The 26,738-nt window shown below is 40.2% G+C and overlaps 2 protein-coding genes across 3 annotated transcripts in view; one reads left to right on the plus strand and one right to left on the minus strand.

The window, feature by feature from the left end:
• Window positions 1-280: 280 nt before the first annotated feature.
• On the minus strand, window positions 281-3,684 carry aanat1 (arylalkylamine N-acetyltransferase 1). Its single transcript, XM_028599560.1, has 3 exons — window positions 3,234-3,684; window positions 2,636-2,790; window positions 281-1,434 (listed from the first exon to the last, which is right to left on the minus strand). Exons 1-3 carry the CDS (start codon window positions 3,379-3,381, stop codon window positions 1,129-1,131), a joined length of 609 nt encoding a protein of 202 aa, XP_028455361.1. The 5' UTR covers window positions 3,382-3,684; the 3' UTR covers window positions 281-1,128.
• A 1,955-nt stretch (window positions 3,685-5,639) lies between these two features.
• Window positions 5,640-26,738, plus strand: part of ube2o (ubiquitin-conjugating enzyme E2O) — a 31,552-nt gene continuing 10,453 nt past the window's right edge. For both annotated transcript variants that reach the window (XM_028597043.1, XM_028597036.1), the window contains exons 1-12: window positions 5,640-6,267; window positions 19,264-19,323; window positions 19,714-19,824; window positions 20,743-20,840; window positions 21,022-21,085; window positions 21,857-22,000; window positions 22,131-22,240; window positions 22,358-22,508; window positions 22,991-23,048; window positions 23,851-24,019; window positions 25,322-25,477; window positions 26,393-26,547. In XM_028597043.1, the coding sequence (XP_028452844.1) occupies window positions 5,830-6,267; window positions 19,264-19,323; window positions 19,714-19,824; window positions 20,743-20,840; window positions 21,022-21,085; window positions 21,857-22,000; window positions 22,131-22,240; window positions 22,358-22,508; window positions 22,991-23,048; window positions 23,851-24,019; window positions 25,322-25,477; window positions 26,393-26,547 (1,714 nt within the window). In that variant the 5' untranslated portion in view covers window positions 5,640-5,829. The remainder of the gene's footprint in view (window positions 6,268-19,263; window positions 19,324-19,713; window positions 19,825-20,742; window positions 20,841-21,021; window positions 21,086-21,856; window positions 22,001-22,130; window positions 22,241-22,357; window positions 22,509-22,990; window positions 23,049-23,850; window positions 24,020-25,321; window positions 25,478-26,392; window positions 26,548-26,738) is intronic.

Consider the following 26,738-nt stretch of genomic DNA (forward strand, 5'->3'; position numbering starts at 1 on the left):
TTTTTTACATTAAAGGGAGAATAACTGCAAATTATATTTTCATGGATCTAAATTAATGTTGTACATTTAACATGCACAAATTCCTGTAACAGACCAATTCAAATCATGCGTTATCAAAAAGCTACTAAATGGACCTTGCACTAAAATTGTTCTCTTGACAACTTTCAAAATAAAAAGACCTCAAAGCAGACATGTTAGAAAATATAACCTTTTATTATTTGAAAAACAAAACATTGTAAAAAACAAAACAAAAGATTATTATCTTGATTCATGGCTTTGGTAGGCAGAGGTGGTGATTGTCTACAAGGGGAAAGGTTAGAGGAGACTATCAAGGAGAATTTTTGAAAGCACATATATTTAGGAAAATATACTTATTGATGATTTCATGTGTAAAGTACATACAACAGTCACTGATGGAGACAGACAGGGCCACTCAAATCTTAATATAAAACAGATAAGCATGTTCAAGTTAATGACTTATCTGATTGATTGCGGATATCCCTTTGTATTTTCATTCCATATTTATTTTAGGATTAGCTGTTACTTTGGCATATTTATAGTCGTACCCTCATCATCATTAGTTACAAAGTGAAACAAAAATCATAATATTCTAATGCTGCTGTGAAAGGCAGGCTGTTTATACAAAACTATACAGGATGAATGCATTAATAATGGGCAGATACTACTTTTATTGACTGAAGAAATGTCCTTTTTGGCTTCATAGAGAGCCAGAAACAATGTTAGATTGGTTAAATATAAAAAAGAGGGCAAAGAAAGAAACAAGGCAGCTGGGAATAACTGCTTACATTCTTTAGGATTTTTTTAATTTTTTGTTTTACTCATTAAACTACAGATCAATATATTTGTAGTTTTCAACCACTTTTACAAACAGCTGTTGTTGGCAGCTGGATGGCAGCTCTTTCTTCTCGTCTGTCTGCAGACTCACAGTCAGAACACACACCTCGCCGCCTGCTGAACCAGTCTCACTCACAGTGAGGATCACAAACACTGCGCTGGTCACTCGTGTACGACATAGCTGCTCGGACGTCCCCGAATTCTTTTTCCAAGAGGGGAGTGGTCCCACCACCACTGACAGCCAGGGCAAATCCACATTAAACCCCTCTGTCCTCAACAACCACTGTTACGACGCATGAAGGCGTGGCCCCTGACTGGGTACAACATCTCGATGAAGGCGAGGGGGCCCACCGTGATCTCACTGGGGCCCCGCACCTTGAAACCTGACTTCCGGTAGAAGGGTACCAGGAAGTCTTCACACATGAGCACGGCGCGGCGGACGTAGGGCAGACAGCGGAGGTACTGCAGGTAGCGCCACATCAGGATGGAGCCTTTGCCCTGCTGGCGGAAGGTCCGGTGGACAGCTAGGACGTGGATGTGGACGGTGCTCCCGTGAGGCTTATGGAGAGTGAGGGCATCCTGGGAAACAGAGAGGGAAAGGAGAGCTGTAAGAACGGGGTAAGTGCTGAATCGTTGAGAAAGCTGTTGGGCTTCGGGTGGCAAGTTTTACCTATAAATACTTGATACCAAAGAGACAAACAAATTAAAAAGTCTATGTTGAGTGAGTCCAGCTTTCTCTGCTGTTTGGGAGATGGCCTTAAAGCCATACAGTGTAGCTTTTGAAATAAGAAATAATACATTCTTCTTACAAGAGGAAAAACTGACTTCTTAAGCATTAAAATGCACCTTTCAGCTCAATTCAACACTCCGTTTTAATGCTACAGCATTACTTGATCTGGTATGACCAGTAGCTTATGGTGGCTAATGTTAACTAACTTTTGCTCATTATGTTACTGACATTATTGAGGAAGTGTGCTGACTTTATGATTCTTCTCACTATGTTTTAGCATTTCCTGTTATCCTGTAATAACCGCTTGTAGCTCCAGCGGCCACTGCAAAAGGCAGTCAAGTGTTTGTGCTCGTCACCAGAATCAAATTTGGGAAAATAAGGCAAATAATAAAGTTGGCCCACAGATCTTTGGAGCTTCAAAGATGCAACAGAAACCTGGTTTTACCTCTCAAAAGTTGTTGAATTTTAATTTGACACACTGCAACGTCTGACCTCTGTTTATCATCTGCATGGTTAAGCCTTCCTTTGCACTGCCTATAGACTGTATAGGCACTGCCCTGCACATTTGCGTATTTGTTCTTGAGTCTGTACAAAATGTTGTACTTACAACTATGTTTAGATTTGTATATACTGAAAAATTCCAATGCATTTTAATGCTTAATTACATGTATTTCTAATAATTTATCTTAATATTGTTTTTTAATTCTTACTTTGACACTTCTTATTATTATTATTATTATTATTCTTTATTGCACATCTTCTTCTTCTTATTATTATTCTTCTTTATTGCACATACAGCCTCAAGAGTATGCCACCCTGAATTTCACTGCACATTGCTTACTCCCACACATCTGAATAGTTCCTGTGATATTTAGGGGGATCTGTGGAACATTTATACTCACCCACTGAATTTCAAAAGACATTATACCATACATTTGCTCTTAAATCTTTCAAAAGTTCTTCTGTTAATGTTTTGAACCTCATCTTGCATTTTCCTTGCCAGTCAGCCTGAGATAAACCACTGTCCAGGTGTCCTCCGCGCTGTCTTACCGTGGTAAGCCTCTCCTGGTCCCACAGTGAGCCGATGATGAAAGCCACCAGACGTCCCTCCTCGAACCAGCCAAGAGACAGCTCGGGGCACAAGGTCAGGAAGTGACGCACCTCGTCCAGGTGGAGAGGACACTCACCGGACACTGAGATGAAGGCTGGGAGGAGGAGGGGGATAAAATTATACATTAAGAACCCTAGGTGACAGAAAAGTAAGAATAATGTTCCCTACTGACTACCGTATATGGAAATGTGGTGTAGGATATACTGGATCACAGCCAGGGATGTTATGCATGTTATAACACCTCATATCCCATATGCATATAGAAAAGCTTTAAATCACCATGGTAACTTAATTTTGTAGTGGGCCAGTAGGCTAAATGTAAAATATGATAATTGGAAAGAAGATGCATGTATTATTTCCTGTAAATGTAATGTTCTTTTTTTTTTTTTTTTACACTTGAGTGAAAACATGAACTGATGCTGCTGTTGGATGAGACCGAATGAATGTTCCTGTTTTCCCTTTAAAGGAAAGAAAACGTTCCAGTGTGCGTAAATGCGCATGGGATAACTGTGTGTAAAGTATAAAGAGTCTGCTTACCTTCTCTCTCAATCTCGAACACACTGATAGCATCCTCCGGGCTGAGGGAGCGAAACTCGCTGGCCGGCAGCGTGTGGCGGCGGCCCTGCGACGCCTGAGAGCGCATATGGAGCGGCCTCATGAACGGCACTGCGCTCAATACTGACATGGTCTTTTTTATGCACAAGGTTTTAAAGTAAAGCGAAAGAAACTGTCTGACTTTCCTACTGCTCTCTGCTTTAACGCGAGTATATCCTCTTCTAAAAGCCGGATCCGTGCGTAACAGGACTGCGCGTGAAGACTGAGCAGAGAGTGGCGCACCTTCAGTATTTATACCCTCGGTGCGCACGGGTGGTTATAATCCTGAAGCGAGCTGGATAACCAAATCCTCCAATTCCACGTGAGAAAGTTGAACAAAAAACATTTAACTCAGGGTCAGGAGGGATATCCGTGTGTTGAGAATTATCCTCGCCATACCAACATCAGACCCGCAGCTGATTTGGATTTTACTGATCATGTGGAGGTCTCATGTTACCAAGCTATTATCAAGAGTATCCTCAGCTATTACAGTGAATAAAGTCACTCACCTGTGTTATAAAGTTGCAGATTTTGGAGAGGTAAGAGCTCCCCACCCCCTCCTCTACTAACTTCACTGATTTTAGTCAAACTCACATTCAGTGTGTGGAGTTTCAGCAGGCTGAGGCAGCAGTGTTGTATAGTTTTCCACTTTTCCTTTCTGTAGCTGAACTCACTCAGAGGAAGTTGTTCATTTGGTCTGAGGGTGATTCTGATTGTTGTCTCTCTTTAGTGAGGAAGAAGAACAAACTGTCTCAGGTAAGAGGTGGAGCTTTGTCACACCTCTGCAATAAGAAAATAAGTTTTCATACAAAAAGAGCTTTACACACAACCGTATCACAGCTGAATATTTCATGACTGTAATGTTATAGTCTACATTTTATGAAGTCTAGACTTGGGTGGTCATTTATATTTAAAAAGGTTATAAATTGTGGCCGGGTTGGGTCATTGGGTAGAGCAGGCGCACATGGGTTTATGCCTCGACGCAGAGGTCTAGGGTTCAAATCCGGCCTGTGGCGATTTCCTGCATGTCTTCCCCTCTCTTTCCCCTTTCTCATCTAGCTGTCCTATCAAATAAAGGCGGAAAATCCCCAAAATAATCTTTAAAAAGGTTGTAAATCTAGTTCTTGAAGTAAATGGTATCACACCACAGTCAACTTTAATCAAATAAAACATAGGCTCATTTCCCACAAAATGGTGGCTAGTGAAAATGCTGTGTGGCTAATTTAGTAAACCACTAGCCACATGGTTGGTGAGCAAAAAGTTATTGTCAAGCCCTGAATGTATGTATTGAAATGCACACAAAAATGAATATGAATATAAATATATCCAAGACATGCAATGATCATTTCATGCAACTGCTGAATTAAGGTACTGGCACCTTTTTTTTGATCTATTTAGGCACTGGTTATTTGTATTTAGAAGTGGTCCAGTTAACCCAAACTGTCCCTAAGAGCAGGTGAACTCCTTGTAAGGACCACAAGGCTGAAAACAATCTCCATCTTCAAATCTTAAATTTTGCAAAGCTTTCCCAGGCACAATTCAATTCACATATTAATTGTATTTATAGTGTCAAATCATAACAGAAGTTATCTTAGCACTTTACAGATGGGACTAGACCACACTATAATTTACAGAAACCCAACAATTCCCCCAAGAGCATGCATTTGGTGCAACAGCGGAGAGGAACAACTTCCCTTTAACAGGCAGAAACCTCTGACAGAACCTCTCTCTTTTATATATTTTTTTAGATATGAGAATGTTTCAAATATTCTGGGGGCCAAGTTTTTTTGTCAGAACTCAACAAGTTTCCCTCAAGAATTATGAGGGCTCATATACATTATGCTTTGTTAGTGTTGGGGTCTATTGTAGGTCTTTATTCAAAATAAATAGATAAGCCTAAATTAAAGACACAATTTCTAAAATATATATATATATATATATATATATATATATATATATATATATATATATATATATATATATATATATTTTATTTAGCTTAAATCCACTTGGAGGATAGATTCAACATACATTGTGAAATTAAACAAATATGCCCAATTTCACCTACCTTTCTGTTGATTGTCTCAGATTATAGCTGTTAATATTAACAGCCATTTATGAGTGTGGCAGTCAGTGTGTAGAGACATAATTACAAAGGGTATCTTTAGTCTATAAATCAGAATGTGAATGAAAATGTGACTTGATGTGTAGTCTCCATAATATGTATTCCTTTAAAATAGTATACATATACTTGTCTGATACTTATATGTAAATGATTGTAGCTAATTGTGTGTTCAATAATTCACTTAAGATTGTAAGGCAGAGAAGAACTTGTCGGGCACCATCAATTATTTCGTGACTCACACTGCCTCTCAGTGGTGCGAGAGGGTACTGCGTGATGACGCGCACACACTGCGCTACAGCTACGCAGCTCTTCGTAGCGACGTAAACACGTGCACATCGCTGCTTCCAGGTTACATTTTTTTTCATTCCACCATCGTCCTCGCGCTCTAGCATCACTCCCTGGACAACAGCGGCGATGGCGGAGCCCCTAGCGTCGGATGCGGCGGCCACAACGAACGCAGCAGAAGCGGCAGCATCCCTGACCCCAGGCCTCTCTCCCGCAGCCAGCCCTGGCTCGGAGCCTCTATCCATGGCTCTGTCTCCCACGGCGGACGGCTCCCAGCGGTTGCTCTTCTCCCACGACCTGGTCTCCGGGCGGTATCGCGGCTCAGTCCGGTTTGGCCTCGTACGGATGATCCACGGCGAGGAGGATTTTAACTCCGACTCGGACCTCGACGATGGCGGAGGGAGAGGCGATGGAGGTGGAGGAGGAGGTGGCGGAGGAGGAGGACGAGTCCCGTGTGGTTCGGACACTGAGAGCGGCGTGGACACCCCGAGTCGGTCTCTCTGTAGGGGATTTGTCCGCGTCCAGTGGTACCCTGAAGGAGGAAAGCAGGACATCAGGGAGACAAAGGTACCACATGCCAGCTAATGTGTCAGCTGTTTACACTGAGACTCGGTTATTCCCTTAGCCTGACATGAGGGCTGTACTGTTTTTAACTGTCTGTTTTTGAAAGAGATGAGTCGACTTGCTAGCCTGTCCGGGATCAGGTTCACTTAATCCATCTGCCTAAAACGCATAACCTAGCTCGCTAACTTGCTAGCATTGTAAGCACACATGCTAGCTATCAGTTTAGCTCGTAGCCCCATGTCCCTCAGCTGGTTCTGGAAGTCTAAACAGGGTTGTTCCACCTGACTGCATCCAGCCGCTCATACATCAAATACACACGACTGACAGGCCAGGTAGCAGCTTTCTGTCTGTCAGTGTAACTACAGGTTTTGGCAGGTGCAGGACCCTGCGAGGAACCGGACACCTATTGATTAGCTTATCCATGAGTCCGTGCGGTTCCTTAGCTGGGTGTGACTTGGCCTACGACCAGCCATTGCAAACACTATACTTGATAGAACAACAGTTATTATTATGTCTCAGTTCCTCATCTCAAGTACACATGCATAGCAATTTAAAGCATTCTGACATCTTTAGTGACAGACAGCTAACACACATAAGGAGAAGAGAGCTCTCATCAGATTCAGTGTGAAGTTATATTATATATAAGTATATTGTTAGTTTTTTACAAGTTGTATAGTTGAAATCAGTCTTAAGCTGAAACAGGTGGTTACTTAATTGATCAGCAAAAACCTAATTGGCAACTATTTTGATAATGATAAACATTTGCAGGCTCCAGCTTATCAATTGTGATAATTAGCTAATTTCTGTTGCATAGCACTGTTAATTAAATATGTTTGGGTTTTGGGCTGTTGGTCATACAAAACATGAAATTAGAAGAAGATTGTATTGGAGTCATTAGTTTCAGTCCTAATCCACATCATTTGTTTCACTCTGTTCCAGTTTTGTGCCATTGTTTTATATTTTCTATGGCTGCAACTATTATTGTAATCATTAATTAATCTGCCTCTTATTTTCTCGATAAATTGTTTGTCCTTTTTAAAAATGTCAAAAACCTACCAAAGCCAATAGTGACACCTTCAATCAGCAATCTAAAATACAAACCTATTCATATTACTGGGCAGACTAAGAAAACCAGCAAATACATTTGAAAAGATGGAACCATTTATTTTATATATATATATATATATATATATATATATATATATATATATATATATATATAATATTAGTACGAACCTGTTGTGTTGCTTGTCTTGGCAACTTTGATTTAATTAATCATTGAACACAACAACAACAACAGCAGCATCAACAATTAGGACTATAAAAGGCAGTGTCAAGATTTCAGGGTAATTGCTGGTAAAAGACTCCATAGTCCAGCCTTGTTCCACTTAGAGACACAGTTGGGTGTGCATCTATTGTCCATGGGTGTTTTACACCACACAGAGTTAGGTCTGTGTTTTTCATTCTGTATTGTAATTGCAGAATGTAATTGATAAATAAATGGGAAATCTGCTGTCATCTATATTTTTCAGGGCATCTCTAGATTTCTCCTGGGCTTTGTGAAAAAGGGTCAATGGGACTGGTCTGAAAAAAGCTCATACAAGCTTGTTTAAGAGACGGAATGGAACCAGAAGAAGTCTAATATAGGGCCCACTGTTGCCTTGCTTTGTCTTTTGTGCTAAATGAGTAACGTTCTGGTCTGAGTGTCATTCAACCTCTGTCACAACAAAGGCTCCGTTAAACAATGGCACTGATGTTAACCTCGTGGACTGTTATGCTGTGTCATTACTAGTGTGTGCTTGCGTGCACATGTATGGATTTCATTCTGTGCTATTCTTGTTTATTCCTGGTAAGTTTTGTGCTGTCGCACAAACCCACACACAGGCACTCAACGCTGGACTGTACTGTCGGTGAATTGGTTTGTAGTAACTGCAAAACTACTTCCGTGATCAAATTCGCACAAATAAAGTACTTTTGATTAAAGCTAGTGTAGCAGCTGCCATCTAGGTCTGTTAACCGGGCTATGAGAACTCTGATTTTAGCCTGGGTGTTTACATGACATTTGAGAAATTTGGGTATCGCCTTAACCCGAATATAATCAGGTTTTTAAACTGCATGTAAACGCACTGTATCATCACTTTCTAAATGAAAATGGAATGTCTGCAGCTCACTACTTCAGTCGAACAAATCACATTTTTTGCACACTAAGAAATCTTAATAACCATCCCTGGACCGCGTGAAGGGGCCCTATATGTGTATCTCGGAGAAGGTATGAACAGGGACACCTCAGTTGTTGTCAGCTGCACTGCTTGCAGTTTTACTGCGAGTCACTCAGGAACATGGCTGACTTATTTTCATTGCCTGCAAGGCCATTGTATTATTGTCTGATATTGCATAATGTATTCCTCGTTTACCCATTTATTTTTTTTGGTCACGGTATAACTGTCACCTTCAGTGATTTACTGACCATTCACCTTAACCTTCTGCTGGAAAAGCAGACAAGGCCAGATGCTCAGTGCATCTGAACCTCTTTTGTGTTTTATTGGAGGGTACAGTAATAGATACATAATCCTCTAAGTACAAGGACACTGGCTGTGCTTTATCAGCAGTTCAGTACTTTGAGTGTGGATTAAGATGATTGTTTTCCTCACTGACCTTAAAACTATACTTGCAGTAGGTGCAGGTTAATGAAAGGCATGTTAGTGTTGTCGACACTGATCCCAATTTACACCATGTACTACATAGAAGAGAGTAAAGACATGAATTAACCCGTATTCTATTTGATTCGGCATTTCTTGCCGAGAAATGCCTAAAAGTTAACCGTAGCTAAAACATCAAATGAGTGCTGAGATTTTGTAGGCTAACGTGACATTTAACAGCTAAAGGTGTTGATGTTCGCATCTTGACAATGTGGCCTGATGTGTTTGTGCTATATTCTTCTGTGTAGGTAATAAGAGGTAAGATGCCACCTGTGTAGTAAAGGATCGCAGGGCTTTGGTTACCATGGCACCTGATTAGATATATTTTTATTGACTGTTCATTTTGAAGCTTAAGGTTAATTTTTATGTTTTACGTAGTTTTTAATTTTTTTTTCCTATGGGGGGTATTTGTGGTATTCATTTTACTGACAATATACTGTTTTAAAAATACATTTTGAAACTTATGTGGATGAAGAAAAACTCTTTTTACTTCACCACCTGCTTTGGGCCTGCCACAGTCCCCAGTCAGTACTCCTGAAACCACAGAGCCCTGTTGCTGCAGCACAACCTTGAAATTTCCATCAAAGGACAGAAGTGCACAGCAGCAGCAGGTAGCTAGCAGTGGGATGCACTGAGGGAACAGCAGTGCAGCGGGAGTCTGAGATGTCCCTGAATCTATCAATCATTTAGTAACTAAAACATTCATAAATGCAACTGCTGAAACCCCCAAAAATATTGTGAGGTGGTAACTACTGGTATGCATGGTATGGTGATGCAGCACGCCTTCTCTGCTGGTCTGTTTTGTTCCTTGTTTTAAGGCTCTGAGAAGGTGGGTGTCAGGTCAGAGAGGTCGAGGTAAGCTGTGACACCCCGACCACAAGCTCCTCCCTGGAACGCAGCAGCCTTTGTGACTGTGGGGGTGGAGCAGGTGGAGCGGGAGGAGGCTGTGTGGTTAAAAAGGGTGACAGTGAGGGTGCAGCAGGACTGACTGCTGCTGCTGTCTATACTGCAGAAAGAGACTGGTGAATAGAGAGAAAAAGTGAGGAAGTGGGTGAAAGAGCTGTAGAGTGAATGGAAAAGATGTCTGCAGAGCAACTTGGAAAGCAAATACTGAATACCAATTAAACGTCACCTGGGTCTCAAAACCATAATGAGAAAGAGAAATTAAATGAAAAATCTTGACTGGAAAGGATGTAATGGGACAGGCAGACAGTTTGGTACCAGATGGCTGTTATGGTAATATGCAGGCTTTTAGTCCTTGAAATGGTAAGGTCCCACCTTCTGCTCTCTGAGCCATTTTAAATTCCCAACCATCTCTGGCGTGCAGTCTTAGGCAGAGAAGCAAAAATGTGATTTCATCCTGTTACAATGCCCTCGAGTTGACAGCACTATATAGTGCAGTCCCAAAGCTACACTCTCCTGAATGCTGCTGCCATCAGATTGCTGTGGTTTGTGTTTAAAACATTCTACTTGCTTCTTGCTGCTTGTAACTGTAATTTCCCTATCTGTCTATCTGTCTATCTGTCTGTGGGCCCATGACCCCACTGTAAAAATAAAATAAAAATGGTACTTTAATTTTTTTAATTATCTAAATATCTTTTAAGTTAATATACTGCAATCACTCAGTTGCAACTGACAAAGGAAATCATGGACATTTGATTTTAGTTGGTTGCATGAATCTTTATGTAGGGTATAAGGGGTATAAAAAATATTAGATGATAAAATTCTTTATGACGTGAACAAGGAGTAGGATTTTATTGCTTTTTTCTTTACCTTTATTGTGCTGATAGTCTTTGATTTTGTTTTATAGATACCACCTGCTCAGCCAGTCAGATTGTAACCGCAACCACGGCTGTATTAGCAGAAGAGTTATTGTTGTGTGACCCCTGCCTTCTGACCTGTAACCTTAGCATGGAAAGATTTGACATCATCCATGAGCCATCAAACTCTTTGGCACTTTTCACGCTGGAGGCAAATCTTTATGTGAACTAAAACAATTCAACATAACTTTATTGTGCTTGTAACAGTGGAATTGTATTTTCTACACTGCACGTTGTTTGTAAAGCAGTTGGGAAAAATTGTCTGTTTTCATATTTTAACAGCTATCTGTTGATAATAAAAGGAACAATATTTGCGTATTTTGGAATAAAAAATGGCCATTAATCACAAGAAAATGTTCATTAGCCTATATGCTGTAGCTCTTCATCTTCACATAGATATTCTCACCATATGGAGCTTATAAATGAGCAAACACACTTAGTGTTTGGTTTGAAATGGCCAGCAGTGTGCAGTAGCTACAGCAGTTCTGTGCTAAGCAGACTGGAATGATCACATCCACTATTTCTATTTATTTAGTTTACAATCTTATTAATTTAGCACACCTAAGCCATTTATTCTGTCGATTTAATCTGCACATCATTCTTTTCAAGTAATCATATTGTGCTGTTGTATGCTTGTGTTAACATTCTATGTTGCACATTTGATTAGAAATGATTTCTAAACTAATTGTGCCTATTGTGGCAATGGGGCTATGGATTTTGAAGCTGACCTATAGTGGCTGAAAGTCAAAAACAGTCACTCATAGATATTTAAAACTCTATATACTGCTCCAAATTTGCCACATTTACACCCTCAGATAAGGGTTTGATAGTCGATATGTCATCCTTCAGTGTGGATTGCTCAGGAGCCGTCTGCAGGTGCTCGAGGTACTGTAGGCTGGCAGACGTTGGTTGAATCTGGGACATTATGCTGCTGCCAAGGCCCACCCAACAGTGCTTTGGCGTGCAGAGCCTTAGTTATGGTTTTGAACAGGTGCCAGGCAGGCACAGAAACACACAAACAAGCAAACCGGTTTTGTCATCTGACATTAAAGTTTTGTATGCTTAATCTAAATACAAGAAAAGCAACTCCAGTGCTGCATTGCTATTGTTTTATCATATCCGATGGAAACCTTCAAGCTCAGAAATGGTCAAAGTCTTGATGGCTAAAGGATGCAGTCCTATTCCTGTACATGTAGTACAAGTACACTGAAATGAATCATGCTTTTTAACTGCAGGAATGTTGTCAGAAGCTCAGGCACTTATTAGTGACTGAAAGACATTTACATACATTTTGACTGTGACACCCATGTCTAGTTTTAGTTTCTGGGCTGTGGTTCCTGCCTCCAAAGTAACTTGCACCGGGCCTCCACAGGTGTTCAAGCCCTTTTCTGAAAAATCGAATAGCGTCTTCCTGCTGTTAAAACCCACAAGTCTTACCATGTTAATATCACTTAAACTACACACCCAACTCTTGCAAGTTACTAATTACTAATCCGTAAGTTTAGAAGCGGATGTTTACTTTATAAATGTGGATTGTACTGCTGATTTATTGGTCACTGGTTCTTTCTTTAGGCTGTTGACAGTGGGGTTTATACCTCATCTGTGGCAAATCGGACAAATCCAAGCCTGCAAATAGATTCCCTGTGGTACCACTTCTAGTTACCACTTGGAGGGTGATGTCAGCAGCTTGTATTTACAGTAAATCTGATTTGACAGGGACACAACATGACAGCCCCTCCCCACCTTTTAGGTTCCTCCTTTTCAACCCTCATCCACTTTTTAGGTTCCTCTTTTTCAACCCTCATCTCCTCCACCCTTTTTATTTCTTTCTACCTAACCTGCTTTCTATTTTCTCACCCTCCCCCAGTCTCTCTCCCCCCCTCAGTGTCCCAGCAGACCTGTGTGTTGGAGAATGTTGACGTAATGTGCTGCTGACTGGATGGTCATCCAGCTCCTGCCCTGAGATAATGGATCTCATTTGATCCTCTCTTTCTCTGCATAGACTACACACACACTCACTCACTCACAAGAGTGACTTGCTGAGCTGTTGGACCCTGCATCCATCCCACCAGCCCGCTTTCCTCTTCTTTCTCTCTCCCTCATCTTCTCAACCTTCCTTTTCCCTCTGCAGTATTGGCCCTGCCTACTGGGGAGTCTGCTCTCTCTACCCTTCTTACTTCCTCTCTGTTTTTTCTATCTCACTATCTGCTGTTTGCTGTGCTCTAGTCTATTTCTGGCTCTTCCTTTTCTTGTTTACTAACTCTTTCTGTCTCTCTCCTGGTATCTGTCTCGATCCCCCACTTGTTGGGCTGGCTGCTGCTTCCTCTGTGCCTCATTCTCTTCTCATCTTCATTTTCTCCCTGACACACCCTGTCTACCCCTCGTTGCACCCTCCTCCCCTTAGTCATCTCCTCCATCCGACTTTTTCCATTTATTTCTTCATCTCTGTGATTGACTCTGGAGTATTCTCCTTCCCATCCTTCATCTGCCACTCTCTGTCTCCATCTTCTGCCTCTCTGTGACTGCGTCTTTATCTCCATTTTCCTCTCTTATTTCATATTCTGCTTGTTTACACTCCTTTTCCTTCTTCTAATGTATATTTCTCTGTCATGTAGCCCTAAGTGCCTTCCTCCCTTTTTCTGTATCTTTTTTATTTTCTTCCAGCTTTTGGTCCTTTTTCATTTAATCTCTGAAATTACACTGTAAAAAGACTGCTCCATAATGGATAATGTGTGCTATTAGTCCACAGTTGTCATTCCCTTGTGGTCTCCATGGGTAAAAGGCCCTGTACCTGCTCTCTTTTTAATAGAGCTGTGCACCCTTCCTGTGTGTCTGAATCAATAGCCTTCAGTCAGACAGCACTGTCCGGCAGCAGCGAGGGAAGGTATTAGGTAGTGAGGATTGATCGATGATTCATTTGTTTATTGCCATATCAACCAAGGTTGCAAGGACTTGACATTGATTTGGATTTTGAAAATGTAGCAAGCTTATTTTTCTCATTTATAGAAATGGTCAAAGAAGATCGGTCTTTGCTAATGCAAAGTAATTGTCTAGTGTTACTCAGGCTTCGTTTTTCTTTAGGAAGCGCAGCATGAGGTCAGCCAATGAGTGAGCTGTGACGAGCAGTTCTCCTGACCAATAGGATTTGGTGCTCCAACATGTGCAAACCAGTGCACACAAGCTTGAGAGGTTGTGAATGAGTAATGAAGTGGCAGTATTGTATTTAGACACATTGCTTTGAATGTGTGTGGATCATACACATGGACATCAGAGAAGTGTACCTTTATCATTCCCAGTAGTCCATGAAGTTTGATTACCTTGTGTCCTTGCCAGTAGCCTGACAAGCCAGACCCACATCAAGATGTTGGGTTTGGGAACTCACCATTGGCAGGGCTCAATCCGAGGGGCGGGATAAACGGTTGTCTTTCAAATTCCCTCTGCACTCATAGCCAACCAGAGCAACGCTAGTTGATAGATTAAACTTTTGTCGGCAAAACTCCGAACACATCTTCCTTTTTTTAAGAATGACTTCAGTGCTTAAGTGACTTCCAAGTCTTCCAGAGTCGCGACCAAAGCCGATTCGGAAGACCGCTGTTCGCCAGCAGCAGCAGCCATCTTCTTTGTTTCCAAGTAGCAGGGAATTCACGCGGAACCGTTGCAACTCTGCCCTCCTTATGTTAAGCCCGCCCACTGACTCTATACACGATGTGATTGGCCTGACCAGAATTTGTTTTTTCCAGCTCGCAAGCCAACGGAGAGTTTCTAGACTGACCCTGATTACATTTGTTGCCGCTACGGTGCGTCTAGATTTGGCTTGATCTGGCTACCTTGCCAGCATAGCTCTGATTGACTTCAACCTGAGCAGAGGTCTAACCAGCCACAATAATTGAAAACCCCTGTGCCTTTTTAAAAGGCTGCATGATGGTACTTCTAAGCACATTGTACTGTAAACTACAAATCCATTTACATTAGAAATAACACCAGTTAGTTTTATCAATTTTTTTTTTCTTCCACCATAAAAACTACACTATAACCACCAAAAATTGGATCATTCGCCAGTTGCCTGGCAACTGGTCCTGGCCAAGAAATAAGTCAGCTACATATTTACCATACTGGCACAAGAGGGGTATCAATCTTCTTATCTAACTCTCAGCAAGAAAGCGAATAATTGTCCCGAGATATTTCTTTAAGCTCCACACAGAATTCACAAGGCTCAAGAGTGTGTGTGTGTGTGTGTGTCTTGTGTTTATTTGACTTCCTGTTGTATTTTGTGGATCAGATTGCTTGTTAGTATGGAGATGAAACTGAGAAAAGGTGTGGCCTCGAGCTGCAGTCCTCTGCAGTGTCTCTTTTCCCCCTCTCCCTTTTTGTACGAAACATGAATAATGACTTGTGTTAATTGGGCCGGGAAGTCAAAGCAAATACTGTCCTCCATCGATTTCTGTAATCAATCTGGTGCCTTCTACCTTATCAGCCTGGATGAAGAGGCAGCCAAGGTTGTGTTCTATTCAGAACACACACACACACACACACACACACACATATATATATATATATATATATATATATATATATATATATATATATATATATATATATATATATATATATATATATATATATATATATATATATATATATATATATATATATATATATATATATATAAATAAATAAATAATAAATAAATAAATAAATAAATAAATAAATAAAATAAAAATGACATGCTCCTTTGCACAAATGGATGGATATATATATACATCCATCCATTTGTGCAAAGGAGCATGTCGTTTTCTTTTGTTGTCTGACTCTGTGTTTACCACCACCTTCCCGCCTTACTTCTCATCATTACTACATGAGCCATAGCAACAGTCAGCTGCTTTGTTGTAACCAAGCTGTCTAGTTTTTTTAGCACAGGGCCTCTGTATGCATGGCAAATTATTTTGTTTTAATAAGTAATTGTGTACTTCACGTGAGCGACAGAGAATACTCCCTCCTTTCCATCTTTTTGTCTTTTTTCCTTACTGCTTATCATATGATGAAGGCAAATCAAGCAGTGATAATACTTTATTAAATGAACTAAACCAGAGACATATTCCCCTGATTAGGTTTCATTCGTAAATTACTTTATTTTAATAATTTAAAAATAATTTATAATAATTGTAATAATCTTTATTTATAGAGCACTTTTCAAAATCCACATTACAAAGTGCTAAGGGCAAAAACAAAGGCCGCAAAATAAAACCAGAAAGTAAAAAAAAAAAGGTTTTAAAAGAAAACCGATTTAAAAACAAGGTGGTGTATAAAACCAATACTGTTTAGGGCATTTTTAGGCCTTTATTTGTATAGGACAGCTGAAGATGTGAAAGGGGTGAGAGAGAGGGAATGACATGCAGCAAAGGGCTGCAGGTCGGAGTTGAACCCGTGGCTGCTGCGTCAATGGAGAAAACCTCTATATATGGGTTTGCGCTCTACCAGGTGAGCTACCCAGGCACTCAGAAAAACATTTTTTTTAAAGAAAACAATGTAAGTCAAATTTTAAAATCTATTCTAAAACATACTGGGAGTGTAGAGGAGTGATGTGATCATGTCTCTTGGTTCTGGACAGTCTGGAGTCAATCAATAGATTTGGGTTCGGGCAAGTAGACTGTTGCAGTAATCCAGGTTTGATGAGATGAAGGCGTGTAAAATGGTCACTCTGTCTTTTAAAAGTTAAGATGGATCATATTTTTGCAAAACTTAAATTTACTGTCAAACCAGTCACCAAGTTTCCTTGTAACACGCTTGAGGTTGTCCAATAGGCACTATTGGTCCCTGGCTCAAAAAAGGTTGGGATCCCCTATTGAATAGGGGACCAGACACAGGCAGATTTTCTTTTGCCATATGCTGGGACCCAACGACGATCTCGGTTTTGTTTGAGTTCAGCTGAAAAAATGTTTTTGACATCACAAAGGCAGTCATTAAGTGAACTCATTTCTACAACATTTCTGTGTCTGTGTGTATAACCGGCAGGTACATCTGCGTATCATCAGCATAAAAAATAAATAAAAATGTCGTTTTTTAGGAACATAGGTATCTATCATTAAATTTGAAATTATGGTTTCCATAATGGTTAGCCACATACTGATAAGTCATAATAAAATTATAACACAAAATTATTATATAATGAAATTATATGATTACATATAATTGTGAGTATTTCATTGGGTTCTCAGGGTTACTAAAATCTAGATTATGTCCGTTATTACATGTGGGTCCAATGGGATTGGAAATTTTGACAAACCGCTGCCGTGGCAGCCATTTTTTAAAATGGCCGCCACGGCAACCAGGGTGGGAGTTTGCAATGGCCCAATATCCAGTTTTGTTCCCAATGTATCTATCAACACATCTGCTGATTTTGGTACTTTTATCACAAAATGAAAAAAATGTTTAATTTATTGAGCTATGCCACCCCACTATAATGGGAGCAAAAGTCTTGCTGTAGTCTGTCTGCTGTCTCTGCTTCCTCTTACAGCGGGGTAAATGGTATTGATTTTAAACAGTGTTTGAAGGGGGGGATAAGAACAACTGGTGAGGCAATCAGTTACTACAGTAGCGCAATGCAGCATGATGCACTGAAAGAATATTAATGAAGAAGAGCTGTGTCTCCGTTTCAAAAAATGTTTAGTGCGTGCCGCTTCTCTGAGCTAAAAGGTTTAGATGAGGTGTGTGTGTGTGTGTGTGTGTGTGTGTGTGTGTGTGTGTGTGTGTGTGTGTGTGTGTGTGTGTGTGTGTGTGTGTGTGTGTGTGTGTGTGTGTGTGTGTGTGTGTGTGTGTTCTTCAGTACAATGTTTTTGCGTCTTAACACATAGATTTATTTGGGGATTTGATTAATGGAAATTCTGGTATTTTCAACATGTATCTTATTTTGATTGTGGCCATCTGATTATGGGTCATGCTAACTTTCAACTCGTCACCTCTGTTGCCCAGGAAGTGGATCTCTAGCTACAACAGTTAATCCTCGGACCTCCTCTCCGTTGACATTTGGTCGGACTCAAGACAAGCACATATTGTGTGTAAAATATAAGTTGATTTTAAAATCTCATATGTTGCTGGAGTGTATTGTAGTGCAGAGTGCTTGATGACACTTTTAGCTGTTTTTTTTTGAAAGGAGAAATCCAGCAGTAAATAAAACATATTCATAACCCACTACATTTTGTCTAATGGCATCAGTAAGGCTTAGACCCTGTCCCCTGGCTCAATTTTGTGCCTACTCGTGGCATAGAGAAGCAAAACTGTGGTGTGAAATCTGCCCCTATCACTCTGTTTTAATTTCAAGTAAAGCAGAAGGAGTGCATTCATCATACTGCTTCCTCTCTGTAAGAGATACAAAGCATGTGCTTAATGTTGTGTTAAGACATACAAACACAGACCCTCATTCACTTCAGTGAGGCCACAGAGGGTCATCTGGCAAAAAAAGTTCAACCTAATTTGAATTTTGCCGCAACCCAATGTGGTGTCATTTTCACTTTGTAACGTTATCACAGGTTTTTGATGTGTACCTGGGGATTGTTTTGCGACAGAGGATAAAATGATAATTTACCAGATTTTTAAAATCCTGTCTTGTACTGTAGTGATAAAATACTGTTCAGTGTTTTGCTTTCTGATGAGCCTCCAATCTCATGGATCTATTACTCAAACTGGCCTTCCTGCATCATATTTAATCATCTCACTGGTGCCTGAAGCAACATGGCTCCAGCAACACCATTTTAATGCAGGGCTATTTTTGCTCTTAATTTCCATTAACAGGCAGAGTGACACAGCAAAATGTAGCTAATGGGAACAAGGTTTCCCACTGCAACTCCGAGAGCTGAGCTTGTGCCAAGTTTATCCCAGCGGCTCGTGTTTTCTACACTGGGTCTCTCCGGGCTTGTAGTCTTTGATCAATGCTGTTTTGGCTCCATCTGTCCATCAAGCTGTGGGTTCTCTAGTTGTAAACAATGGCGTTTTACAGCTCCTATTTTTATTTCAACGTGTTGATTCAAAATTGATAAAGACAATATGGTTGCTGACTCTTTCACCATTCTCAACCTAGAGTCTCATGCTGGCCAGCTCAGTGAAATGTGTCTCTTTATGGGTGGCAAAATAATTTAATCTGCTCTCAGGGGGCATTTCAGCTCTGCTGACTGTGCATGTTGCAGTCTTCATGGCTGTGAGCGGGAACAAGACAAGGCTGTGACGAATCATATCCGTAATGTTGTCAGGTTCTAAGTGTGAATGTGATTTATGTGTAGTTTGTTCATTTCAAAGTTCTTCTCCAATGTTCATCACAGGGCCATTGATTTGAATAGTTATTCTCTGCAGTTATCATTAGAAAATGATGATACAATTTCAGTGACCAACACCCAGCAGCAGCTTCTGTCGGTGTACGATTTCTGAAAGATGAGGTCACCCAACTGTTATCCAGCATTTTCTAAACCTGTTTGCTGTTTCTTTTACAGCTGAAACTTGAAGATCGATCTATCGTAATTAGAGACATGGTGCGAAGAAACAATTCTAATGTAAGTGAAGTTTTTTTTCTTTGTCTATAACTCTCCCTTTTCACTTCACCTCTCTCATTCTGTCTTGTTATTTCTAGTTTTCTTTCAACCAAGTCTCTGTTTTTGTCAGTCCTGTCGCTATTTACCACTCTGTTCCATTTGCTGCATCAGACATGACTGGAATAACATTACAGGTCGACACTTAAAAAGGTCTAAGGGGAGACTTTTTATGTTAATGCAGTCACAATCTCACAATCTGAATACAAATGCAAGACTTTCTCTTTTGGTTTAAATTCAAGTGTTGTCTCGTTCACATACCCTCAATCCAGTGATGCTTGTGGACCAAAGCATTTTATTTATTTTAATTTTTTTACAAGCAATACCCAAGTGTCCCTGTTTGATGCATTACAGGACAGCCAGTGTGGTATTGTGACCAACATTGACATTGAGTGTGCAGTGAAACTAGTGGGGACAAACTGTGTTCTGTATCCAGTTAACAGCAAAGACCTGCAGCACATCTGGGTAAGACATTTTATTGAAGGGCCTTAATACATTTATGGTAACACTGAAATTTATTTCACAGATACTGCAACTAATACTTTTAATGGCACACGTTTAGTAATAATGCATATTTTCAAATGTGATTTAAAAACAAATACAGCGTGTCACTGCATAGCCTGTTTCATATAGTTTAGGAGTGTGTTTTATTGCATTATGTTAAGGATAATCAAATGTATGTGGGTAATTGTATATGATAAACACTCAATTATCAATCTCATTGTACACTTACTACTCAAATCAGTATTTGGTACCAGATGATTCACTTCAGTCATGGTTGATAATAGGGGTTGGTCTAGAAATATGCTAATAGTAATGGTGACCCTCTGCAACTTTCAGTAAAAAATATTGCAATCCAAGCAATCTCTCGAGTCAGTTAACCTACAATAGCACAGTGTTTCCGGGACCTGAAAGGAGTGAATTAAATCTGTAGACCTGCCAGTGTTGGTCTCTCAGACTGATCTGCAAGTGATCCTCATAACTATTGTGTTTGTTTGTTTATTAAGATCTGTCAGTCTTCAACATAAGCTACTCTGCCTGGGGTCTCTATTATTGCTAAGAATATTACATAAACTGGATTACATACATCTACACTATTAATACGCCATCAACGGTACAACAAAACATAACCTTACATACATAACATTCATACTCCCAACATAACAAGAGTAAACTCAATACATCAGACACAACACAGGCCCAAAACTTGTTGAATACATACTGTTGCTCACAGAATCATTTAAATCTTCCAATAGTAGTTCGTAACAGAAATAAAGTACCTGAAAATGTATCCTCTAGGTCACAAAAAAGGGTAATACTTTGATAAAAATGTAAAATTGATAGAACTGATTGATTTTCTTATTGTAATTGTGTTTTTTCTAGTCTTTTATGTACGGCGACTACATCGCCTATGACTTCTGGCTGGGGAAAGTGTATGACCTGACTAATCACATTATCCTCAAGCTCTCCAACGGAGCCAGGTAGAGTGTGTGTGTGTGTAACTGTGTGTGTGTAACTGTGTGTGTGTAACTGTGTGTGTGTAACCGTGTGTACTGTGTAACCCTGTCTGTCAGCGTGACTACATGCTGGCACACATTGATCAGTGCCAAATCCAGTGAGTGTCAACTTGTTGTCTCTCTCTCTCTCTGTGCCTCCCTCCAGGTGCTCCATGAGTGTGGAGGACGGTGCCAAGCTTTACGACGTCTGTCCGCATGTCAGTGATTCGGTATGTAGCCACAAGCTCTTATCTGTCACCTCAGGTACATCCACCCTGAACAGAGCAGCTGCTAGTCGGGGGATCAGATCCCTTCACAAATAGCTGGTATGCTGTCTGTAGATGGTTCTTATTTGTTATCCAATGTAATATCCATCCATAGTTGTGTGTAGGTCTAGTTTGAACAATAAGGAAATATTGTAGTATTTGTAAGTATTTCCTCTGCTATAGAAAACAATAATTTTTGTTTTCTAGAAATTGAAATGCAATGCAAAGTGGTCTTCATTTAAAACAGTAATGTTTCCAATTTTTAGTTGTCTTGACAGATGATGGTGAACCATTTCCTTTTCAACACTTATTAATGGGATTTTACATTATCAGAAAGACTAAAGCTGCAATTTGTTTAGGCCTACTGATCAGTTGTATTGTATCTATCTATCTATCTATCTATCTATCTATCTATCTATCTATCTATCTATCTATCTATCTATCTATCTATCTATCTATCTATCTATCTATCTATCTATCTATCTATCTATCTATCTATCTATCACCCATCCCAGAGGGTTTTCACGTTTGCTTTTTAAACATTAATGTGCAGAAAATATCTGATATGCTGCATTGCAATTCACATAGGCAAATATTTGTTTATTGTGAAGTTGTTTTAGTTGTACATGTTGATTATAATGCATCCTTGTGTTGGTTCTAAATAGCTAATAAATCATCAACAACATGTTCTCAGTTGTAGTCATATTGTATCCTCTTACTGTGTTTGTTCTTCAGGGTCTGTTCTTCGACGAGGCGTATGGTTTCTACCCAGGTCAGGTCCTGATTGGTCCGGCCAAAGTCTTCTCTAATGTACAGTGGCTGTCGGGGGTCAAACCTGTCCTGAGCAGGAAGTGCAAGTTCAGAGTGGTGGTAGAAGAGGTGAGACGATTTTTTTTTTTTAATGGCCAACTCTATTGGAGTCATATACTTGAATAAACTGGGTTTAACATGTAATTATGTATCTTAAATAGCCTAAATTGTCTCCATGGTGTCGTCATGCTCTTCTCAGGTGAAAGTCGTTGAACTGAAGGTGACGTGGATCACAAAGAGCTACTCTCCCAAAGGTTCAGACAGTGTCTATCCCCCTCCCTCCATCATCACACATGAAAATCTCTGCAGGTCAGTCTGAATATTCATCGATATATCCTCACACAGATTTATGTATGCAGAACAGATACAAACTGAAACTGTATCTTGTTGCCCACGGGGCAATGTTACTGTGCTGGTTGGGTTTAGGGTGAGGCGTCTAGGATACTACGACCATACCCAGAGGCAGCTAGGAGAGAGGGCCCTATACGTTTTCCCTGCTCAGGGGGACGCCAAGCGGATCACCTGTGATGGACCCGAGGGTGCCCCTGTCTTGCCCGAAGACCCCGTGGTCAGAAAGGTGAGGATAATATTTATTCATATATGTTAGAGTATAGATTAAGTGGTCTTTTATGGTATATGAGGAGCTTGTTACCTGTTGTAAGAATGTAGGATGATCCAGTACGTTATCTCCTCAGGATCTTATTAACACTCAATGTCACCTGTTTTACACCAGAAGTTAATAAAGGGGGGGGTCACAGGGGATGATCACTGTGTCGGTTGTATTTTAGGAATGGACATCTTGTGCTATTACAGAGACTGAGCATTTGTAAACTGCAAGGCTGCAATTTTTCATCTTCAAACTCTGTGTGTGTGTGTGTGTGTGTGTGTGTGTGTGTGTGTGTGTGTGTGTGTGTGTGTGTGTGTGTGTGTGTGTGTGTGTGTGTGTGTGTGTGTGTGTGTGTGTGTGTGTGTGTGTGTGTGTGTGTGTGTGTGTGTGTGTGTGTGTGTGTGTGTGTGTGTGTGTGTGTGTGTGTGTGTGTGTGTGTGTGTGTGTGGCAGTTGAAAAGGATGTTCAAGAAGGATTCGGGGAAGAAAACTGAGAATGCCGACGCACAAGGTGTCAAACAGTATAGTATACACCCACACACACTTCTGCTCTCTAATGCAGTCAGTGGTACCTCTATTATGAGTTCAGCAAGACTCTAATGTTTAAGAATTTTATTCCCTTAAAACTAGATGTGCATATGAGAAATCAAACAACGACACTACAACACAAATTATCATGTTAAGTAGAACATGAACACATATCGGCCAATATGTTTTCAGTTTTTTATTTTTTTTTTTAGGGTTCAGATTCTTTTAACTTATCTGCCTCAGAAATCCAGTAGTGGTTGGGTAGTTTAGGATGGTTTGATCTTGTAAATCTCTCTGGTCCAACTAATTTGTCTAATCATCACAATTAATCATTAGCCAAAAACGTGATCATTTCCTGTCTCTGCATGCAGTCAGAAAACTGCATTACTTTTTGCTTACATCTTCTCTAAAGTAGCTGAGAACAAAGTGTCTCCATGCAGAGCAGAGTCAGAATGATTTAAAGTTCCTGTGAGATATCAGGGGGGCTCAGTACAGAGGGAATGGACTATTGGAAATTGCACTACAGCTCAGAAATGTATTGCATCGGTTTTCATGATCCAGGAAAATAAAATATGACTCTCACTCTGTGAAGCCGTATCAAATTTAAAATCCTAAAGTACCCAGACACTATGAGCTTGTTGAGACAGAGACTGCCAAAGAAATCTATGATTTACACTTTTGAATTATTTGGGTTTTAAATGTATACCGTTTATTGAATCTCTTATTTTAAAAGGATTATCCATCATTCACTTAAATTGAATTCCTAATGTTTTATCTCTCACCAGGAGAGCACAAATCAGAGCAGACAGACACTTCTCATCCCAACAACAACAACAACGGCCCTGTGGTGCCCTTCCAGAACCCTCCGGACTCCCAGAACATCTACGACCCTTCGGCTGAACACGGAGAGCAGGACGCTGACGACGAGGCTGCAGAAGACACGGACGATACCAGGTCTGTTAACCAAATGTAGTTATTTGGTAGGTTGTTTTCGGTCTGTTGAAGTGTGGGAGGACAAGCTGATAAGCACCCAGCGTCGGTCACTTGTCCACTAACCGGTATGGAGGCAATAATGTGAGCTTCTGTAAAGTAAAATGTGCTCTGACGCAAAAAAACTTTCTTTGTGGAGATTAAATGTTAAAGATTTTACTGAGTGTATGTCTGAGGGGGGTTGATTGAAGCCTGGTAATATTTAAAGCCAGAGTTTAAGGTGTTGTGTTGGAGTGCAGTATATTGCAAGGTGTTTGGGAGGGCAAGAGTTTATACATTACACTAACAGTAGGACTGCAGCAAGCTATTATTTTCCTTTATAATTAATTGGCTGTTTCTTTTCTCGATTAATCATTTTGTCTATGAAATGTCAGAAAATTATTATAATTAAATTATAATTTCCCAGAACCCAAGGTGACTTGTTTAAATTAGTTGTTGTATCTAAACATTAGTCGGGAAAAACCCAAAGATATTCAGTTGACTATAAATGACAAAAAGCATCAAGAATCATTTATCTGTTATCAAAACAGTTGCCAATTATTTTCTGTTGATCGACTAATTGTTGTTTCAGCTCTAAATAATAAGATGCAATCCAGTAAAACAACATCACTTACTATTACAGAGCTTCATAGGACCAGTTGCCCAGTGCGGCCACATCCATTGTGTCCCTCATCCTCATGTTTTTCCCATTTGAATAAGATTGCTACTGTTGCACTGGATTTTTTACATTTGGAAAAATAAGTGAAATATTGTTAGCATTGGGGGAAAAAAAAGACAAATGACCTCTCTACAACAGGCTTACAGTAGTTATTGCCGATTATTCTGCCAGTTAACCCAGCCGAATCAACTTGCAGTTGTGCAGTTTGTCTCTTATTGTTGATTTTGCTTTAAGTTTGATTTGCATTATTAATTAAGCTGATTCAGCTTTACATAGTTCTACATTAAGCCCAGTTCTTTTTTGCTGTGCTGTAAATGAAAGCTTTAACAATTAGTCAATTAATCTATTAGTTGATTGACAGAACACTAATCTGCAACCATTTTGGTAATTGCTTAACTGCTGAAGTCACTGTGTTCAGCAAAAAAAATAAAAAATACTCTGGTTCTGATTGTCAAATGTGAATATGTGCAGGTGTTCTGAGGTTCTTCTATGATTTAAATGGAATATCTTTGGGTTTTGGACTGGGAAGAGCTTTTTAAACTATTTTCTGACTTTTGCGGACCAATCTATTATGAGATGTTAACCTGTGACTATAATCTTGGTTGCAGCTCTCTGACGTCATCGGCCAGCTCTACAGCCTCTTCTCAGAGCGGCGGTCTGGGAACCAACCGTAAGAAGAGCATCCCGCTCTCCATCCGTAACCTGAAGAGGAAGCACAAGAAGAAGAGGACCAAGTTTTCCCGCGAGTTCAAGCCTGGAGACCGGTGGGTAAACGGCAGTAAACAAAACCCCTGTATTGTTGTCTTTTTTTCCTTCTCCGCTGTGTCTTTGTTGCTTGCACTGCTTTGTACTTTTCTATTTTTTTTTTTCATTTTATTTATTTCTGTCTTTTTTTTTTTTTTTTTCTTTTTTTTTTTATGTTTCATCCATTCATCACTCCATACATTCATACCATCTTCATCCCTTACTGCAAGTGCGTAAAAGTGACCAGTAAATAATCCAGAGTCTGGGGGAACAACCAAAATGTTTTGACATTAGGAATATCTATAAAGCTGATTGGGCTGGTGCGTCCTCGCAACTGTTTCAGGAATTTGGTGTAAAAATAAGACCCATGACATCGTCTGTTGCAGACTGGATAAAGCAACAGCTGCTGACCCGGGAAATCTGACAACAGTGTGTCTGTGTGTCCCTCCAACCTCCTCTCTTGTTTGTCAAAGGGCTCATGTCTCGATCTGTGCTCGACAGCAGCCTCTCACACAAGGAGTCTTTCAGACTACTGATGGTGTCATGTTCTCAACCACACACAGTCACCCTCATCCTCAGTTTACAACACAGATTTCACACTCTCTCTGGCTTGTTTTACTTCACCAAACAAAACCACAACACTGCAGATGTTCTTCGCCAAGATTCAGGTTTTCTAAATCATTTTAGAACGGAGATCATGAAAAAAGAGACTGAGCGGGAAGACTGAGGTCTCAACATTCCAAGAGGCAAAATAAATGTGGTTCAGTAAAGATAAATGCTACAGTAGATAAGTGGACAGGATAGGAGGAGGGTAAAAATAGCAGTATTGTACAGTAGCTTTCCTTTTGTGATGAGTGAACCACAAGCGAGAAATTGTCCTCTTTATGATAAAAGGCATTTACATTGTTAATATTTACCTTTGTGTGTTTGTACAGGGTTGCAGTGGAAGTTGTATCCACAAAGACCACGGCTGATGTGATGTGGAAGGACGGGCGGGTGGAGAAGGGGATCCGATCAAACAACCTCATCCCCATCCAGCACCTCGACAGCCATGAGTTTTGTCCTGGGGACTTTGTAGTAGACAAACGACGTAAGGAAAAACAGTTTGATTTTAAAAATTATAAATTTTTGTGTTATTTTGTTGCGTTTCAACATTTCAGACCAGTGAAGACACAGCATGTGTCAGATTTCTGTCCCTGTGGACTGCGATGAGATTTTGTATATAGGCCACTCTGCCACCTAGTACCTACAGTATCTAGGTCATTTGCTGAAACTATGCCA

This window comes from Perca flavescens, chromosome 2 (genome assembly GCF_004354835.1).
Source record: "Perca flavescens isolate YP-PL-M2 chromosome 2, PFLA_1.0, whole genome shotgun sequence".
Taxonomy (NCBI): Eukaryota; Metazoa; Chordata; class Actinopteri; order Perciformes; family Percidae; genus Perca; species Perca flavescens.

Bases quoted from the DNA above. Each gene is read 5' to 3' on its own strand.
- aanat1 (XM_028599560.1), bottom strand. From the start codon at position 3,381: ATGTCAGTATTGAGCGCAGTGCCGTTCATGAGGCCGCTCCATATGCGC. The intron at 2,791-3,233 runs GTAAGCAGACTC...TCCTCCTCCCAG, and splicing joins GTTCGAGATTGAGAGAGAAG to CCTTCATCTCAGTGTCCGGT. The intron at 1,435-2,635 runs GTAAGACAGCGC...TCTGTTTCCCAG, and splicing joins ACCAGGAGAGGCTTACCACG to GATGCCCTCACTCTCCATAA.